The sequence below is a fragment of the Triturus cristatus genome, chromosome 4_2, assembly GCF_964204655.1.
Source record: "Triturus cristatus chromosome 4_2, aTriCri1.1, whole genome shotgun sequence".
NCBI lineage: Eukaryota > Metazoa > Chordata > Amphibia > Caudata > Salamandridae > Triturus > Triturus cristatus.
Genome location: NC_140586.1, coordinates 746,153,108 through 746,170,267, shown reverse-complemented (window position 1 = coordinate 746,170,267; position 17,160 = coordinate 746,153,108). Strand labels below are relative to the sequence as shown.

General features: G+C 47.9%; 1 protein-coding gene across 2 annotated transcripts in view; it reads right to left on the bottom strand.

Moving 5' to 3' along the window:
- Positions 1–17,160, bottom strand: part of FAF1 (Fas associated factor 1) — a 1,868,643-nt gene that overhangs the window by 890,217 nt on the left and 961,266 nt on the right. For both annotated transcript variants that reach the window (XM_085602652.1, XM_085602654.1), the window contains exon 9: positions 2,744–2,839. In XM_085602652.1, coding sequence (XP_085458778.1) covers positions 2,744–2,839 — 96 coding nt within the window. The remainder of the gene's footprint in view (positions 1–2,743; positions 2,840–17,160) is intronic.

The following is a 17,160-nucleotide window of genomic DNA, read 5'->3' as shown; positions in this document are numbered from 1 at the left end:
CTCTGGGACCTACTGAGCATGGAAAAGCTTATGAACGTCTCGGAGAACCAGCTGCCACAGTTCGATAAAACATGGGGACCCTGCATTAGATACCTAGGAAATGAATTCAGAAACTAACATGCCCCGCATAACTTAGCATACGGCACCTGTTGCCAGGAGATCCACCTGCCACTTCATAAGCCCCCACATATTTGATGCTTCCTATACATAACCAGACATAACTATATCTCGGAGCGAACACCGTGACCCTCTCATGGCAGTGGCGGCTGGTGACATTTGAATGTAGTTGGCGTAAACGATGGGCATGACTTTTTTGAATGTAGCGAGGCTTACAAAGCAGTGGGAACGTATAGTCTTGAAATATTAAACACATTAAAAACTGCCTCATTCTTCCTGCATTACTGTGTTCAACAGTTACTGTGATGTGTAAATTGTACAGCATGACAACGTTTGCCCTTTAAAATGTTTGCTTGCCTAGTGTCTTGCACTGCATGCAGCATTAACTTTGTTAAAATATGCTCTAACCAGACTTCAAGAAGCACCCATAGCTGCTGGCTGCAACGAGTCATATGGAAATATGTGCAGACAGGTCTTCAAATGGGATGCAATAATAGGGGCTCTCTATAAAGGAACATACCAAATACATTTCTATGTTTCCCATACTGTGCCACCTAACCAGTATTTTGGTTTCTCTCTGAGAAGTAATTGTATTCAGATAAATGACACAACAACTGACATACACATAAAGCCTGTCTGTATAACTGGCTTTGTAAATGGGTGTTCAGCATCCTCTTTTCACTCTTCCCCCGAATGCACTTCCTCGCATCTCTGCCACTTCACCACCCACAAACATGCACTGCACTCCCTCAAATGTAATTTCTCTTTCTTTTGGCGTGCAAATATTTTGTCATTTGTGTGCCCTCTTCACACACATCCACAGAATTTCAGTTGTAAATGGAATACATAAACATTGTTCTGTGTGATCTGCAGAGAGGTCAACCCTCTGACAGGCAACCTGTTTGGCTTCAGCCTGCATGCTAAATCTATGCCCCTCATAAACACCTCCCATGGCTCATGCCTCAAAGTATAAGCAGATAAACAAAATTATAAAATAGCCAACTCTTGGGGAACGCAAGATTGACTAAAGCATGTGAAATAAGAGAGGAACTGAATCTCTGAAATGCATTCCCTTAACATTTATAACATTCATTATTTGCAAGTCAATCCATGTTTTTGGCATCCATGTTAACTTGGAGGCATGAAGAAATGGCCTGTTTTAATGTCATAAATCAGAGAACTGTCCACTGTAGGCACATATTTCTCGCCCTGCTTGACTCAGATATTTGGATCAACTTCGCAAGGGAACAAGAACACTGCTCCTCATTTGGATCCATTTCGCGGGGGAACAAATACAGCAGCTCCACTTTTAACAGAGCCAGCAATCTGCAGTGAGGGCCTAGGGTGTCACAGTGGGGGAGGTTAGCGTGATGTGGGGTCTCAGCACAATATACATTACACAACATTAGCTTGCAAACACCATTACCGAAAAAAAAGCACAAGATCAGACATGCTTGTATCCACTCTGACAAAAGGGTGGGATCGATGCCTTTGAATGATGTCTGAAATAATGCAGGGATGACGCCCAAAACTGTGACGCTGATTGCGTCTCTGGCCTACAGAGTGCATACAACCATAGACCACAATGGCATTGAAGTGCTTTAAAACAGAAAGCCCTACATCCTGCATCACAGTTCTGAAAGTTAATTTACTGCATGGCTTCCATTTCCTGTTTCAGTGCGAGGAGGGGCAGGCAGCCTGAAACAAAGAGCCCTGACTTAAATAGATCGATTTATTTAGAGATACAATCGTATCTCTAAATAAATTGATCTATTGACTATGTTTTTCTGTAAATGTGTAGTCATTTCAGAGGGGCACAGCCCCTAAGCCCTAATGGAGTAACTGCCCCTGATAGGTTTCCACGATCTACCCAATTTGTACCCCTCACCCTGAACCCCCACCCTGGCTGCATACTCACTTCTCTGAGTTTCACCATCTTTGCCTTTTCCCTCTCACCGTTTCTGTCTTAGCTTTTCTTCTCCTACCAGCCTTTGGATGTAGGTGAGGTGTCATGTACTGTTAATCGTTCTCTTACACAAAAATATATAAAACATGCTTTAAAACTAAAGACCCATGGCTGATATAATGATAATCTATGCCCAGCATAAGTGCTGCTTATATGATTGACATTGGAAAGTATTATGAGATGGTGGTGAAAGAAGGATATTTATACACAATTAATTTTGGTACTACCTGAAAAAATAACGTCCCACTTGCAGGAGATGGAGAAAGCTACAGCTAGTGTTGTGAGCATTATGTTTGGCCCATTAATTCTAATCAAGTTAGGTTTACTATGATGAAACCGTACAATGGTATCAAAAATTAATTTCTTCAACTAAAAAATCAGAAAAATAAAATACATTTTATCATTTCATACACATATAAATAAAACGTAAAGCTCAACAAATTGTTCTCAGATAAATAAAACGCGCGCCTACGTTACATAAAGAACACACTGTTCCTAACCACTTAGCACGAAGAGCTGATAAACAGAGTATTACAAGGGATTATTTTGGCCAACAAAGAACATACCTCCGTATAAATATGCTACATGGCGCTCAATGGAAAACAAGTAGAAACAGCCTTTGCTTGGCCTGAAGGAATTTAGGATGATAGCCTTTCTTACCTCTTCTGACTGTTCTCGGGTCTGTGCAGGTGAAGTTCGTCTTCCTACTGTTAGCCGATGGCAAGGGTAAGTAAGCCCTGAAGCAGCTAATGTCATCTGTAAATATAACATGTAATCCGTGTTAAAGGCATACATTTTCATTAGGAGCTATTAGAATATCGAATGGCATATTGTGTTTCTAGAGGCATTGATGACAAATGCCACTATACAGCCTGGGAAAGAACTATTGTTCAGTTTTGGTACAGTTTATTAAACATTTACTGTTTAAACTGTTGTGTGTTTGTTATTCAAATAAAAAAGGAAAAATTACATTTCGATAAATGACACAAAACAATAAGTTATGGAGAATTAGAATCAGAAAACCAACGGAATCATAGAAAGGCTGTGGGAAAGAAGTGGGGGGCTAACAGAGAGGTAAGAGCAGGAACATAGCAGAAATCTGAAAATGGGCTCTGGTCATGTACTGTGCTTTGTGTGCCATCTGTGCGAATACATGGAGGCCAAAGCTGCTCATCTGGTATATTAAAATCAGTCTGCACAATGTGCTTCGACTTTAAAGTGAAGTTACTGTTAACCGTTTACTAACTCGTAAAATGGGTTCAGGAATACATAATGGATCACTGGTTTAAGGACTGAAAAAGTAGTAATCAATTAAAAGGTTTCAGACCCCAAGTTGGAGTGGTAACCCAAAGCATTTCTGGGAGTAGGCAGTGGTCTTAAGGGGTCAACTGCAAACACTAAAACAAAGGGGGGGAAGAGGGACATTTTCTTTTTAGACACAGCCCACTTTCCTTTCAGGCTGGATTTAAAAAAAGAAAAGTTTACTTTATTGAAATGCGATCACAGACATGGTGGTCACAATTGGCAATTTATCTAATTAATATTCACGAGGGGGGTCGGATTTCCGATTTTCAATAACCACTCTATTCCTACATAGGTTGGTTCTTAAATATCTTCCCTGGTCACGTCTTCCGACCTGTACATTTTGACCAAATATTCATACATTTGACCATTAATTTCTTTAAGATGTCTAACCCTTTTTCCGAATCTCCTAAAGGTGCAGGTCACCTTTTTTTAAACATCTGGAGTTAACCAGAAGGGAATGAACACATCCGGCATTTGTAGTAGCAAGGGCCTCCATACATAGAAAAAGAAGATTACTTTGTTTCGCTGCACCAGAACGCAGTGCTTAATTTGTAAAAAAATAAAAGCACCAGGGCTCTCGTCAGGAGGCCTCTGTAGCTTGCACCACACATTGCCCCTGCCATGCTGCCAATGATTGAATAAACACTGCTATTAAACATCACACAACTACAAATGTAACGATTCTAACTAGTTAAGGCTCCCAAGCTATAGGAATGGCTTGAGCAGCAGGTAATAGTAATTTTAATGTATATTTTATTAACAATTAACTGTTGTGGCAGAGTGTCACAAGCACCGGTGTTAAGAATTAAGTGTCGGTGCTGAGCAGCGGAAACCAACGGCTCAAATTAAGCACTGCAGGAACGGCAACATGCCAATCGGAAGTCAGTTAGAATGCAAAAATAAATTCATCAAAGGCAGGAGATGTAATTTACATAATTTCTTCACTGCACTCTGTAGTGTTTCTCCTAGAAATTTCTGATCTTTATTTAATAAATGTGATAGAAGAATGCTGTCCAAGACCTGGTCCTGGCCCCTTATCTCAAGATACTGGGCGGGTGTGGTTGGGGAACTGAGTGCGACAGTGGGATGGGACACTGGGCAGTTCTCTCCTGAGGCGGAAGCCGGGAGTGTTACCTGCTTGCGCTGCACATAAATTCGATCGCTTTTAATTGTTTGTACTTGAAGCCTATATCTAATATAAACGCTATTTTTAAGTCCCTACCATTGTTTTAACTTTACTTGTGGCACATAGGTGTGGGGTGGAAGAGGGCAGGGCACGCATTCAATTGTTCCCGGGAGCGGGCGGACATCTTGGGGGAACCGGTTGTTGCGTACTAGTGTTTGGCTCCTCGGTCTATTTCTAGAGGAGGTAGACGCGGGCGCCTTACACTGGGCAGTTCTCTCCTGAGGCGGAAGCCGGGAGTGTTACCTGCTTGCGCTGCAAGTAAATGCGATTGCTTTTAATTGTTTGTACTTGAAGCCTATACCTAATATAAACACTATTTTTAAGTCCTTACCTTTGTTTTAACTTTACTTGTAGCACATAGGTGTGGGGTGGAAGAGGGCAGGGCATGCATTCAATTGTTCCCGGGAGCGGGCGGACATCTTGGGGGAATCGGTTGTTGCGTACTAGTGTTTGGCTCCTCGGTCTATTTCTAGAGGATGCAGATGTGAACGCGCAGCGGACACGCACATCGGACGCGCGCCAGCGGCGCGCCAAAGGCAAGCCCGTCTGCGCCTGTCCACGCCCTAACGAGCCCAGAAATGCTGCCATTCCCAGGGCGTATTTGCCCCTGGTATGCTACTCCGCAGATGCCCTGCGTCAAGTAAATATACAGGCTCAAGCGAATAAATGCCAGTTTATTAATTGTACGCAGACGTGTCCCCTCATGTTAGAAGCCCCTGTCACCTGCAATAACTGTCAATTTCAAATGACAGTTTCTGTAGAAGTCTCCGCTCCTCGAAACATGGCTAGCCCCTACTAATCACGCCATGATTACTCTGGCGATTCCTGAGAATTATACATTTATTCACCTGGACCGGGATAGTAAAACAGGAGGAGGGATTGCCACTGCTTTTAAAAAAGACCTAGAGGTGAAATGGGTTTTCTCGGTTAGCAACGACTGTTTAGAACTAGAGATTTTCAAAGTCTCCGTTTCCCCTTCCGATACCTGGTATGGAGCTTTAGTATATCGGCCCCCAGGACCAAAACCGAAATTTGCAGACATCTTAGTGGAATATCTGGCACTTCATGTATTGGCAGCAAATACTTTTCTCCTGCTGGGAGACTTTAATTTCCATGGGGAAAAAGTGGATGACCCGGAAGTAAATAAACTATTTACTTCCCTTAAACTTATCGGCCTTACCCAAAGAATTAAAGGTCCCACCCATAATGCAGGGCATTTTTTAGACCTCGTATTTTCCAATTCTGATCGGATTCAATGTGATCTCCCAGACCCACTTTTATGGACAGACCATTATATGATCATGATCCATATACCGCTATTAGGCCAAAATAGTGTAAAGCGACCCTTTAAACAACCTCATGACCAACGGAGGATCTGGTGTAATCTCACTCCTGTGGCATTTAATGAGGTCTTCTCCCTTGACCAGACAGTTAATACTATGGAAGTTTCCAAACAATTGGAGACTTTCAATACTGCCTTAGAAGTGGCGTTCGATGCAGTCATACCAAAAAAACAAGTGAATTCTGCCTCTCGAAGAGCCTCTTCTCCCTGGTATTCAGGGGAATTGAAGCTAGAAAGGGCCAGCTGCCGGTGACTGGAAAGGAGATGGCGTACTAGCAAGACCGAGGAAAATAGGGGTTTGTATAGGAAGGCATTGTCCAATTACCATCTGAATTTAAAAGCCGCTAGACGGCAATGTATTATCAGTCATATCGATAATGCAAGTAATTCTAAGAAAACCTTGTTTAGTATTGTTCGGGACTTTGTCTCCCCTAAAGCCTGCAGACAGATGCCCCAGGAATCCCAGGAGCTATGTGACTCCTTGGCCATCTATTTTCGCGAAAAGATATTCAATATCTACGCAAATTTTCCTCCTTCTACTATTCTTGATGTGGCTTCTCCACAAATTCCAGAGGAGCAAAATAAGATAGCAGCATGTTCTCTAAACTGCTTTGAACAAGCCACAGTAGAGGAGGTCATTAAAGACCTTATGGGGACCAAATCGGGATCACCGCTGGATATTTGCCCACCGAAAATCATGGCGTCACTGGCATCTATCTGTGCCTTGGCAATCCGTGACATATTCAACCATTCCATCCTCTCGGGTACCATTCCGGCCGCCTGGAAAGAGGCGATCGTCCGCCCCATATTAAAAAAATCATTAGCAGACCCTTTGGTTCTGGGTAACTATCGCCCCATCTCCCTGTTACCATTGCTAGGAAAAATCCTGGAAAGTACCATCAATCGACAGCTAAGCTCATATCTGGAGGACAATCACATTCTGGACCCCTAACAGTCTGGTTTTCGTCCAGGCTTTAGTACAGAAACCGCAGTCTTGGCGGTAACGGACGCGCTTAGATTAACTGTCGACAGGGGAGGTTCACTTATTCTGATCCTCCTAGATCTCTCCGCAGCTTTTGATACTTACTGTCCTACACGCCATCTTCGATCCGCCCACCTTGACTTGTTGATCATCCCCAGGGGCAAAACTAAGAGATTCGGCGGACGCCGGTTCTCCCAGTTGGCCCCTGGACTCTGGAACACCCTCCCTCTTTCTATCAAATCCTGCTCTTCTTTCCTTAACTTTAGGAAAATGCTAAAAACTTATCTTTTCCCTACCCCCACGTAGATTCTGTTACCTATACCTCCTCCTCACTCTGCGCCAGGAAGCTTCGGTGTCAGTGCGCTTTACAAGCAACACTTAACATAACATAACATTTACACTCGAAGCTGTTGGAGAGACTCCAGGATTGTGGCATAAAAGGGACAGCCCTTAAATGGCTAGAACATTATCTGTCTGGAAGAACCCAAACTGTTATGTTGGGACCATACGTCTCAGGCAAAATGATGCTGTATAGGGGAGTTCCGCAAGGTTCTTGCCTGAGTCCTACCCTTTTTAATATATATATATATATATATATGGCTCCGTTGGCACAAATAGTCGAGCGCCTGGGTTTTGAGATTATCTCATATGCTGATGATACTCAGCTTATGTATACCATCGGACCAAACCCAGAGCTCGACAAACTTCGTTTGACAAGTAATTGCCTCCAGCTCAACCCAGAAAAAACAGAGGTTCTGTTGATAAATAGCTGGTCTGACGACTGGTGGCCTATCCAATTGGGTCAGCCCCCCAACCCTAAACAGTCAGTAAAAAATCTCGGTCTAAAACTTGATCAGGCCCTGACCATGAAAGATCGTGTAGCGGCGACAACAAGCTCATGTTGACCTCTGACCCTGATTTCAGGGCCGGTCGCTCCACGCACCGCACGGCTCCCCGCTAGTGCACCCAGTGCCTCACCGTTGCTGCCGCAAGTTCGCCCTTCCTCGCTCCTTAAATATTCTCTGCTGCTCCGCTTCTGGTGCCCTGTGATTTGTGCCCTGTGATATACTTCTGTGCCCAGTTTTGTACTTGCCTGCTTGTTTCTGCCCAGTGCTCTGTTATTTTCCCACCTCTTGTTGTTGTTATTTTCTCCCCCTTCGCCGCTCTCTGGGACCGGATTTCCCGCCGGGTTTTTCCCGCCTGTGCTCCCCCTGCGGCCGTGCCTCTTTTTGTTTCTGTACCCTGTTCCTCCTTCCTATTCGCCGCCCCGCTCCCGCCTCCCAGCTGCTCCTCCCTCCCCACTTGGCCATTTATGGTGGGGACCGCGCAGTGGTGAGCTGTGACCTCTGACCCTGATTTCAGGGCCGGTCGCTCCACGCACCGCACGGCTCCCCGCTAGTGCGCCCAGTGCCTCACCGCTTCTGCCGCGAGTTTGCCCTTCCTCGCTCCTTAAGTATTCTCTGCTGCTCCGCTTCTGGTGCCCATTGATTTGTACCCTGTGATATACTTCTGTGCCCAGTTTTGTACTTGCCTGCTTGTTTCTGCCCAGTGCTCTGTTATTTTCCCACCTCTTGTTGTTGTTATTTTCTCCCCCTTCGCCGCTCTCCGGGACCGGGTTTCCCGCCGGGTTTTTCCCGTCTGTGCTCCCCCTGCGGCCACGCCCCTTTTTTTCTGTACCCTGTTCCCCCTTCCCATTCGCCGCCCCGCTCCCGCCTTCCAGCTGCTCCTCCCTCCCCACTTCGCCATTTATGGCGGGGACCACACGAACGCGCAGCGGTCAGGCGCAGCGGGCGTGCCGATGGCACGCCGAAGGCAAGCCCGTCTACGCCCGTCCACGCCTGGACCGCACCCAGCGCCGGAACCCCTGGACCTGGCAAGACCCAACCCAACCATCGGAGTTATGACACCGCCGCACTAATAGCACTCAATCCCGGACGACCGCACGCCTGCTATCAAGCCACCCCCAGACGCACCCACGGACCCTTCACTTGTCAAGCCTGCAAATTCACCAGCCTCCAAAATCGCTCCGCGCCCGCCGAACCAAGCAGCAACACCAACCACCTCAAGTGCATCCTCCTCAACACCCGCTCCGTACACAAGCACGCCATCGAACTCTGGGACCTCCTCGACACAACAGCACCGGACGTCGCCTTCCTCACGGAAACCTGGATAAACGCCTCCTCTGCCCCCGACATCGCCACAGCCATCCCGGACGGCTACAAAATCACCCGGAGGGACCGCACCAACAAAACAGGAGGAGGGATCGCTATCATCTGCAGGAACACCATCAGCATCACGACCAACACCGAAGACGCCACCCCCACCGCCGAACATCCACCCCACCCGCGAATATCATCAGCAGATCCCGAACACCAAGAGGACATCACTCAAGGAACGACTCGACAACAACACCCACAACAACAAGGAACTCTTCAGCATCGTCAAAGAGTTCTCCAACCCCAACGCCAGCAACAACGACATCACCCCTACGCAAGACCTCTGCAACTCCCTCGCAACCTTCTTCCACCGCAAGATCGCAGACATACACGACAGCTTCGGACCCCAACTTCCACCTCCGGACACCAGCCCAGCGACCCCCACCATCACCATCAACTCCTGGACTCCCATCAGCACCGAAGACACCATCCACGCCATGAACACCATCCACTCGGGCTCCCCCTCCGACCCATGCCCCCACCACATCTTCAAGAAGGCCGACACCATCATCGCACCCCACCTACGGAACATCATCAACAGCTCCTTCGCATCAGCTACCTTCCCTGAGAGCTGGAAGCATGCCGAGATCAACGCCCTCCTGAAAAAACCCACCGCAGACCCCAGGGACCTCAAGAACTTCCGGCCCATCTCACTCCTTCCCTTCCCAGCGAAAGTCATCGAGAAGACCGTCAACAAACAGCTGACCACCTTCCTCAAAGACAACAACTCACTCGACCCCTCCCAGTCTGGATTCCGGGCAAACCACAGCACCGAGACGGCCCTCTTCGCAGCCACAGACAACATCAGAACCCTGATGGACAACGGGGAAACAGCCGCCCTCATCCTCCTGGACCTCTCAGCTGCCTTTGACACCGTATGCCACCGCATTCTAGTACACCACCTCAACAACACGGGCATCCAGGGGAAGGCCCTGGAATGGATCCCCTCATTCCTCACTGGCAGAACCCAGAGAGTCCGCCTTCCCCGCATCGGCAACCGAAATCTTCTGTGGCGTACCCCAAGGATCCTCGCTCAGCCCTACTCTCTTCAATATCTACATAAGCCCCCTCGCCACCATCGCACGGAAACACAACATCATCTCCTACGCCGACGACACCCAGCTGATTCTCTCCCTCACCAAGGACCCAGCCCCCGCCAAACCAAACTTCCAGGAAGGAATGAAAGAGGTAGCAGACTGGATGAAGCACAGCCGTCTCAAACTCAACTCGGACAAGACGGAGGTCCTCATCCTCGGACCATCCCCCTCGGCTTGGGACAACTCCTGGTGGCCCCCCAGCGCTGGGCACCGCACCGACACCCACGGACCACGCACGCAACCTGGGCTTCATCCTAGACTCCTCGCTCACAATGACCAAACAAGTCAACGCCGTCTCATCCTCATGCTTCAACACCCTTCGCATGCTCCGGAAGATCTTCCGCTGGATCCCCACCGAAACCAGAAAAACAGTCACCCAGGACCTCGTCACCAGCCGACTGGACTACGGGAACGCCCTCTGCTCTGGAACAACCGCCAAACTCCATAACCGTCTCCAGCGCATACAAAGCACCTCCGCACGACTCATCCTCAACATTCCCCGCCGCAACCACATCTCTACGCACATGAGAAACCTCCACTGGCTCCCCGTCAACAAAAGGATCACGTTCAGACTGCTCACCCACGCACACAGAGCACTCCACAACATGGGCCCTGAATACCTCAACAACCGACTCGCGTTCTACACCCCCACCCGCCAGCTACGGTCCACCAACCTCGCCCTCGCCATCGTCCCACGGATCCGCAGAGCCACCACAGGAGGAAGATCCTTCTCCTACCTCGCAGCAAAGACCTGGAACTCCCTCCCCACTCACCTTCGACTGACCCAGGACCACCACAGCTTCAGGAAGCACCTCAAGACCTGGCTCTTCGAGCAGTAGCAGCACCCCTTCCCTAGCGCCTTGAGACCCTCGCGGGTGAGTAGCGCGCTCAATAAATTCTATGATTGATTGATTGATTGAATGTTATTATGGTTTAAGGCTTCTTAGGAAAATCTTTCTCTATCTGCCTACCTCCCAGCGCAGAACCCTAGTCCAGGCGATGGTTATTAGCCGTCTGGACTGTGGGAATGCCTTGCTGGCTTAAGTGGGTCAAACACAACTGGCGAAACTGCAAGTGATTCAGAACACGGCAGCACGTCTGATTTTGAATCGCCCGGCAGGGTCAGCTTCAACCCCCCTCTTGAGGGAGTTGCACTGGCTAACATTAAAGAACAGATCCTTTTTCAAGATCTGTTGTCTTGCATACAATGCCCTGAGGGAAAATGGCCCTCTTTACCTTCGAAAAAAACTGGTTAAATATTTCCCAGGTAGGAAACTTAGATCCAGCTCTTAAAACCTTCTCCAAGTCCCCAGAATTCGTCTTACCCGCACTGGAGGGAGAGCTTTTTCATATTTAGCTCCGAGTTACTGGAATAAGCTCCCTATAGCTGTTTGAAAAATCCCTTCACTAATCATCTTTAGGAAACATCTAAAAGCGTTCTTGTTCCAAATTTAACTCCCCTCTGAGATGTAGCTTCTTCCTTTCCCTCAGTATAGTCTCCCAGTTAGCGCCTAGATGCCCCAGGGTGAGTTGTGCGCTTTATAAGAACAATCTAACATAACATGGGAGCTTCCCTGCACCCCCGAGTGGTGCTTCTTGGGATTCTGGAGGGTATTGGGGGCTCTAGGGAGGACAGAGCATTCCTAGGAACAGCGGTGGTGGTGACCAAGGAGACACTACTGCAAGTGGAAGAGTCCTACCCTCCCCCCCCCTCCCCACGATCACACAATGGAGAAAAATTGAACTGGTGCGCCTTGCAGGAGCAGCAGGTTTATCTGGTCAGTTGATGCCCAAAGAAGCATAAGAGAGTGTGGGGCAAGTGTCTGGGTAAGTTGGGCTGAAGGGAGGGACGGGTGGGGGTGCTGGCTTAGCCATCTTGAGCCCTTAGCTCAGCCTCATAATAGTATTAAACTATTGTTGTGGGTGGGTTACATGGCACCTCCAAGTGGTCTGGGTTCAACATCTGCACTTTATGTCTCTGTATTGTTGTCTCTGCGCACTGTTGGTTTTTAAAACCAAGAAAATTAGAGTAAAAAGAAATGCTGTCCAAAACGGGAAATATGTTTTTTGTTTCTCCTCTAAACCATACAAACAAATTAGCATTACACATGCAGTATTCATCTGCTATTTGCAAACGTGCATCTATTTGTCAGCTTGGATTCTGGTTTCCAACTGTTACTTGTTAAATATGGACCCCAAGAACTCAGTGTCAAGGCCACTGGATATTATAAGGGAGTTTGAGTCTTCTTCAAAGTATTGAGTCAACTGTGAAAATTCAAGGACCTGTCACTGGATCTAACCAGCGCAGATTTATCATGAACAAGTTAGAAGGGATGTCGGAGGAAAACTCTCTATGTTGTGGAAGGATTCAGCTCTCACAAATAGATTTGCTGCTTTCCTAAAACCTGTAGCCTCTTTTAAGCCAAATTAAATCAGATGTGGGTAGGTGGGTATAGCTACATTTATGTGCTGGAGGTAATATTCATATGATCAAAATGAATTTGCCACTCAATTTAGCATAAATATTTAGCAATATTCATGCTTCAATTTCTAATGAGTATTTGTAGATAGGGGCAGATTAGTCAGTACATTTTATATCAGAAAGAGGGAAACTGCGAGTAAATGTTATACTGTAAGGGTTTAGATTACCAATATTTGCGATTTACTGGCAGTGCAAGCTACTAATTCAAACTAAGATATTACTACATTTAACTGGACAGGAAATCCCTAGATGGTTAACACTAAAGTGATAGATTGCAGATCTCATAGTTAAGAAAAAGAAAGTCAATCAAACAGTTTGTAGGCTTTACACAAGAAACCACTAGACAATACTTAAGAATGATTTGATATCAACAGGATTAGATATACTATATTCAGTGCACTAAGTATAGTTGTATACCAGGAAGGGAGTACAGGTGGAAAGTTTGGCAACGTTATCCTGTTTGTGGATCAGGCCGCAAAGAATGACAATTGTTTCATTTTGGTAACTAAGAGAAAGCTTCAATCTGTCAAACTCTGCGATTTAGACCTTCACTACATTAGTAGAAAATGTAATACGGTATATGAATTGGGGAAAAAACAAACCACGAGTTAATTAATAATAAAAAATATTTTTGTCAACGAAAGAGGACATTTTGAGAAGCTTAGTTATTTATAAAGCAAGGCAATCTACTATGTTAAGGTAAGTGTAAAATTAACTGAATAGAAGAGCCAGAGATAGAAATTCTATTCCTTCTCTGGCAAAAAAATACCGTAATAGATATTTTAAAACAGAGTCTGAATGTGCAACATCTGTTAATGCAACAAACTATGTTCTGCAGATCGGAGTCCGTCTTGTATGCAAAATTAGACAGTGAAAGCAGATGTTGGAGGTGTAAATTTAAATAATATTTCATCATTTGGTGGTTCATCTACTGATTGCTTACCTAAGGCTTTGAATGCGACTAGCGGTAATACATTTTCCTTAGTAGGATGTTGTAAGAAATTGGTTTCCTAGTGGAGGGAGTTGGAAACCTTACTCAACAGCAACCACAATCCTGGTCAGGATGAGGCACAAGCAAATCCCAGCCACAGCTGGAGCAAAATCACGAAAACTCCACCCTCATGCGAAACCCACCCGCTGACCCCACTGACGCAGACACTGACAACCTCAGACGTTGGATCGACAACTGCCCCAACACTCTCGCCCCGATCAAGAAACCCTCCAACAGACGCACTAACAAGAAAGCCAGCTGGTTCACCGCAGACCTCAAGGCCACCAAGCAAACCTGCCGTACACTAGAAAAGAAATGGCACCATGAACAGACACAAGACAGCTATGCAGCCCACAAGAAAGCCATCCGCAGACACCATCACCTCATCAGATCCGCCAAAGGGGCCTCCTACAAGAACCGACTCGACAACAACGCACACAACAGCAAAGAGCTCTTCAACATCGTGAAGGAACTCTCGAACACCAACGACATCGCAAGACCTGTGAGACTCCCTAGCCACCTTCTTCCATCGCAAGATAGCAGACATCCAACAACCTGACCGCCCGACAACCACAGACACTTCAGATCCCGCGGCCACCACCCACAGCGACCCCCGGCTCACCTGGACCAACATAAACGATGACGACACCATCAAAATCATGAACACCATCCACTCCAGCTCCCCGTCGGACCCATGCCCACACCACATCTTCAACAAAGCTAGCGCCACCATCACACTCTATCTTCGCAAGACCATCAACATCTACTTCAAGACCGCGACCTTCCCGGAGAGCTGGAAGCACGCCGAGATCAACGCCTTACTAAAGAAACCCAAGGCAGATCCGAGGGACCTCAAGAACTTCCGGCCCTTCTCCCTGCTCCTGTTCCTGGCGAAGGTCATCGAGAAGACCGTCAACAGAGAGCTGACCCGCTACCTCGAGGAGAACAACATCTTGGACCCGTCCCAGTCCGGGCTCCGCAGCAACAGTACCGAGACCGTCCTTATCGCCGCCACCGATGACATCAGGGCCCTGCTGGACAACGGCGAAACCGCAGCCCTCATCCTCCTGGACCTATCAGCCGCCTTTGACACTATCTGCCACCGCACCCTACGCACACGCCTCCACAACGCAGGGATCCGAGACAAGGCTCTGGAATGGACCACCTCCTTCCACTCCGGCAGATTCCAGAGCGTCCGCCTCCCCCTTTCCGTTCCAAAGACTCCGAGATCATCTGCGGCGTACCCCAAGGATCATCCCTTAGCCCGACACTGTTCAACTCCTACATGGCACCGCTCGCCCACATCGCCCAACTGCACGACCTCAACATCATCTCCGACACTCAGCTGATCCTCCCCCTCACCAAGGCCCCCCTCACCGCCAAAACCTCCACAAAGGAGTGAAAGCCGTCGCAGAGTGGATGAAGAACAGCCGTCTGAAGCTGAACTCGGACAAGACGGAGGTCCTCATCCTCGGCTCCACCCCCTCAGCCTGGGACGACTCTTGGTGGCCATCCGCACTGGGAGCAGCACCGACACCCACCGACCACGCACGCAACCTATGGTTTATCCTCGACTCAACACTCTCCATGACCAAGCAAGTCAACGCCGTCTCGTCCTCCTGCTTCAACACCCTCCACATGCTCCGCAAGATCTACAGGTGGATCCCCACCGGAACAAGAAGAACGGTCATCCAGGCACTGGTCAGCAGCAGGCTGGACTGCGGAAACGCCCCCTATGCAAGAGCCTCAGCCAAACTCCTGAAAAGACTACAACGCATAAAGAACGCCTCTGCACGCCTGATCCTCAACATGCCTCTCCACAGCCGCATCACACCCCACCTGAGAGAACTGCACTGGCTACCCATCAACAAGAGGATCACCTTCAAGCTCCTCACCCACGCACACAAGGCGCTCCACAAAACCGGACCGGCATACCTCAACAGACGACTCACCTTCTACACGCCGAACCGACAGCTCCGCTCTGCCGACCTCGCCCTCGCTACTGTCCCCGGCATCTGAAGAGCGACCACCGGTGACAGATCGTTCACCCACTTCGCCACCAAGACCTGGAACACCCTCCCCATCCTCCTATGGCAGACCCAGGACCTACTAACCTACAGGAGGCTTCTCAAGACCTGGCTATTCAAGCAGTAGCAACACCCCTCCCCTCCCTCCAGCGCCTTGAGACCCTCACGGGTGTGTAGTGCACTCTACAAATGTATTGATTGATTGAACTTAACCTGTGTTTCACCCTCTGGTAGGTTGGCACAGAGCATTCAGGTTTAACTTAATATGTAAAATATTTTATGCAACACTATAATCAGTAATTAAGTGAAAACACAACACAAGAAAAATCTCAAACACATTTAGAAAAATAGAGCAAAATTAAAATAAATAAAGCAAGACCAAAAAACAGGCAAACATCCAATCAGTAGAACCAGAGACATGCAAGTTTAAAGATTTTAGAGAAAATAGTGTAAAAAGCACAAAACGCCAACTGTGAGTATCTGGTTGCACCAGATCGGGACAAAGTCACAAGTTCAGGCCAACCACAATGGAGCGCATGTCGGCTACATGGACCAAGTTAGGCCTGCTGAGCAAGACTACCTTAAATCCTTGCGGTGCGAGGTGCCACATCGAGGATGCGTTGCGATGCCGAGGTTTGGTGTCGGTTCAGACGAGCTGCAATGCGAGGTCTTACCTCATCAAGGAGAATTCCAGCGGCGAGTGCTTGTGATGGGAAGTCTTGCTTCGAGGATGAGCCACCCAGCCGCGGCGATGAGTCGGTTCCGAGGAATGACGAGGCTGCGATGCAAGAACCTGCATCGTTGTCGAGGCTCCTGTAGACAAGCGATTTGTGATACTAGGGCCTACGTCGGTGTGGTATTGCGTACAGACGGTTCCGATTTGGGCTTCGAGGTCGATGTGTAGAACTTACATTGGGAGAATCTTAGCAGCAGAGGCGATGCATGGGATCTGCTTGGGGTTACGCCGCACAGCAGAAGAGATACATTGATTCTGCTGGGTCCACAGATAGGCTGGCAGAGCACCTTCAGGCCTAATTTAAAGGGTCCAGGACAGAGGTGACGCCACTTGGAAGGGTAGGACTCACAGATAGCAGAATCCATATGCTGGGTTCAAGATTGTTGGAGCATTCTGTCCCCAGGACTCTAATCAGGAGGCCAACCAGTTAGCCCTTGGATTCTGGGGTCCGGAGTTCAACAGATGCAGGTCCAATCTTTCTCACTCCGGCAAAGGGCATCAGGTCAGTACAGCAGTCCTTCAGAGCAGCAGTCAAGAAGAGAGACGGTCCTTTTAGCAGCTCAGCAGTCCTACTTCCTGGCAGAGTCTACAAATCCAGAAGTATACTGAAGAGTTGGTGTCCAAGGTCCAATATTTATACGTGGGCCTTCCTTTGAAGTGGGAGAAGCTTCCCCATGTGCCTTGCCCTGGCTCCAGACTAACTACAAGGGTTA